At 36.8% G+C, this 2,779-nt stretch overlaps 1 protein-coding gene across 1 annotated transcript; it reads left to right on the forward strand.

Annotated features, from left to right (window-relative positions):
* The first annotated feature begins 1,228 nt into the window (after positions 1 to 1,228).
* Positions 1,229 to 2,153, forward strand: LOC105142494 (uncharacterized). Its single transcript, XM_011050152.1, has one exon. The coding sequence runs from the start codon at positions 1,460 to 1,462 to the stop codon at positions 1,898 to 1,900; it is 441 nt and encodes a 146-aa protein (XP_011048454.1). The 5' UTR covers positions 1,229 to 1,459; the 3' UTR covers positions 1,901 to 2,153.
* Positions 2,154 to 2,779: the final 626 nt, after the last annotated feature.

The raw sequence follows: 2,779 nt of genomic DNA on the forward strand, positions 1-2,779 counted from the left end.
TTAAAAGGACCACTATTTCACAAAGCTTTTGATTTTGGTTCTCTAATTATTATTTTTTTTGCTAACAACAAAATTTTTTTTTTTTTAAAATAAAAAATCAATCCAATATTAGAGAATTTCTTAAGACCACAATAACATCATATGAAGCAATATGAAACAAATCATCAATCCAAATCACCAATTAACACAGTATAAAAGGTTTAAATTAAAGATAAAAAGTTTCATGGTTGGAGAAACAAAAAAGTAAAAATATTCGGTCCCCCCCCCCCCCCCCCCCCACCCCACCCCCCCTCACAAACTCTTAGTTATTGTTTATTTATTTATTTTTTTAATATAGTACCCCCAATACTGGATATGCTTTTCTTATAAAAGAATATAGAAGTTGAATATGAGGAAAAGAAAATGCCTTTCCTTCTTTTAGAATCACCTAAAGTAAGCGTTTTATTTATAAGTAAAAGAAAGGCCAAATATATTTTATTCAATAAAATTGGATTTTAGTAATTCTTGGAATTTATAATCACCACAAGAAAATGTTGAACCTAAAACTTCATTAACATGAAGTCCCAAGTTTTACCTCTTGACTCATAACTTGTAGGAAGTTCTTGATCATTTACAAGTTTTAGGAATTAGATCGGGGACTTAGGTCTAATTTCACCAAAATCTCAGGATATAGAAGTAATTCAACTTGTTGTTTAGCCCATGAAAAACAAAAGGTTTTGTTTAGGGAAAGAAAAGCCCGCACTTGTTCATAAGTAAAATTTTATCATCTCGACCCTTTGTTCTTCGCGTTGTCTTCGAAGACAAGGACAAAACGGGCCGGCCTGTGAGATACAATCTTTGCGTTGTCTTCTAAGACAAGGACAAAACGGGCCGGCCTGTGAGATACAATCTACAAGGCAAAGTAATATAAAATTAGGTTTCACCACCCCAATCCCTGGGTAAATGTCAAGAACTTGTTTTTCATGAAGACAAGGCAAGAGAGAGAGAGAGATTATTTTGCTTATTTAGCATGGATAAATGCTTCCTCCCTCAACGTGATACTCGATGCTTATAAATTTAGGCAGCAGTAGTTGAGTTACATGATTACCCCATCCAAGTCTTGGAATTTCACCACGTAAATCACTTTTTGTAGGGATGTTACTGTCATTGAAATTGATCGACTTTCTTGCCGACCACACACACACACACACACACACACACATACACATACAAAAAAAAAAAATCACTCTAAAACACATTCATTACCGATGATGATGCTAAATCATAACTTGATACAATTTCTACTCACCCACTATAACCAAATCCCATTAGCAATTCGCCACCTCTCTCTCTCTTGCTTCTCCATATATCTTTTCTTGCAATCTAAGCCTTGGAAGCTGTAACAATATATAGTCCAAAACCCAGAACAAAACTCTGTAACCAGCTCTGATCGTATCACACCCTCAAACCCGCGAATAAAATGAGCTCAGTTTGCATATCAAACTGTGTCAATGATACACGTGACCCTCGGGTGCCTGTCCGTGCCAATTATGTGAACCTCTACAAGTGGTCAGAATCTGATGCTGAGCTCATAAAATCTGTCCGCCGTGTAGCTGGCCATGGGTTGCATGGCCACCCAAGAGTGGTGGACAGTATCTCCTGCAGGCAGTTGTATCTGAGGAGCTACACGTTTTCAAGAAAAGAAAGTATGCCAGAGAAGACCAAGAAGTGCTTTGGTAGAGTGAAAGAGAAGGTCGCAAATCATGGAAAGAAGAGAAAAGATCAGATTAAGGGTGGTCGTAAGAGGAAGTGTTCGGTGTTTAGGAAAGCCAAGGAAGTATCTTGCAGTGCCTTGTTTAGGATCTTTCACAGGTTGCTGTCTTGTACTGCTACAGTAGATGTTGTGGATCAAAAAGATTAATTAAGGTCCATGACCAATAATAATTAAGCTGATGGAATCGCTCACTTTCGTCTGTTATCCTTTTTCTTTTTATTTATGTTTAAGTTGATATGAAGTTTGCTCTACTGTACTGCTATGAATTTGCTGAAGGGATATCGAGTGGGAAATTAAATGTGGCAGAAATCATGGGTTGTATATGTGCTTATGTTGGTTAGAAACAATATTTGTCTAGCTTTTCAGTAATGGTAATGAGAAATCATGATGTCATTTTGCATATCCTGTTGTCTTTCCTTTCCTTGTTTTCAGTTTTGCAGGTAGTAGACCGTTAGCAGTGACTGTGGAAGAAAGACATTCTCGTTTAAGAATCAAAACGGTAGTTCATCTAATCGCTCCTGCTCTTAATCTTTTTTGACTAGGAAATGATTATTTATATATTTCCTGTAAGATAGCATTGCATGGTCAAAAAAGCTATGGTGTTACCAGCTAGCTGTATGCCTGTGACATGTGCGATCATATCAATCATGGAGTTTGACGTCCTTTATACTTCTCAATCTCTCAACTGGTGGCTTCTTCATTTTGACTTCTCTCCGGTCCCTCTGGGCAGTCAAGCAGTCACTTAGTTTATTTAATAAACTATTTATATTAAAAAAAGCTGCCTGTTTGGAGATGGATTTCACAGATTAAAAGCTTAATCCTAACATCTATTATTTGAAATAGTATATGCTGATTAATTAGCCTCGGATTCCATCACTTTCCAATTAATTAGCAAGGTAGCCAGCTATGAACGCACAGTGAAAGGGGCTGTCATGGTCCGTTTGGGTCAAAAAAACAAATGCCTGTCTGGCAACTGGAAGAAATTAAAGCCTAATGTAGCGGCAAAAACTTTCCATATATATATAT

This window comes from Populus euphratica, unplaced genomic scaffold, assembly GCF_000495115.2.
Source record: "Populus euphratica unplaced genomic scaffold, PopEup_1.0 scaffold448.1, whole genome shotgun sequence".
In the NCBI taxonomy this organism is placed as follows: domain Eukaryota; kingdom Viridiplantae; phylum Streptophyta; class Magnoliopsida; order Malpighiales; family Salicaceae; genus Populus; species Populus euphratica.

Bases quoted from the DNA above. Each gene is read 5' to 3' on its own strand.
- LOC105142494 (XM_011050152.1), top strand. From the start codon at position 1,460: ATGAGCTCAGTTTGCATATCAAACTGTGTCAATGATACACGTGACCCT.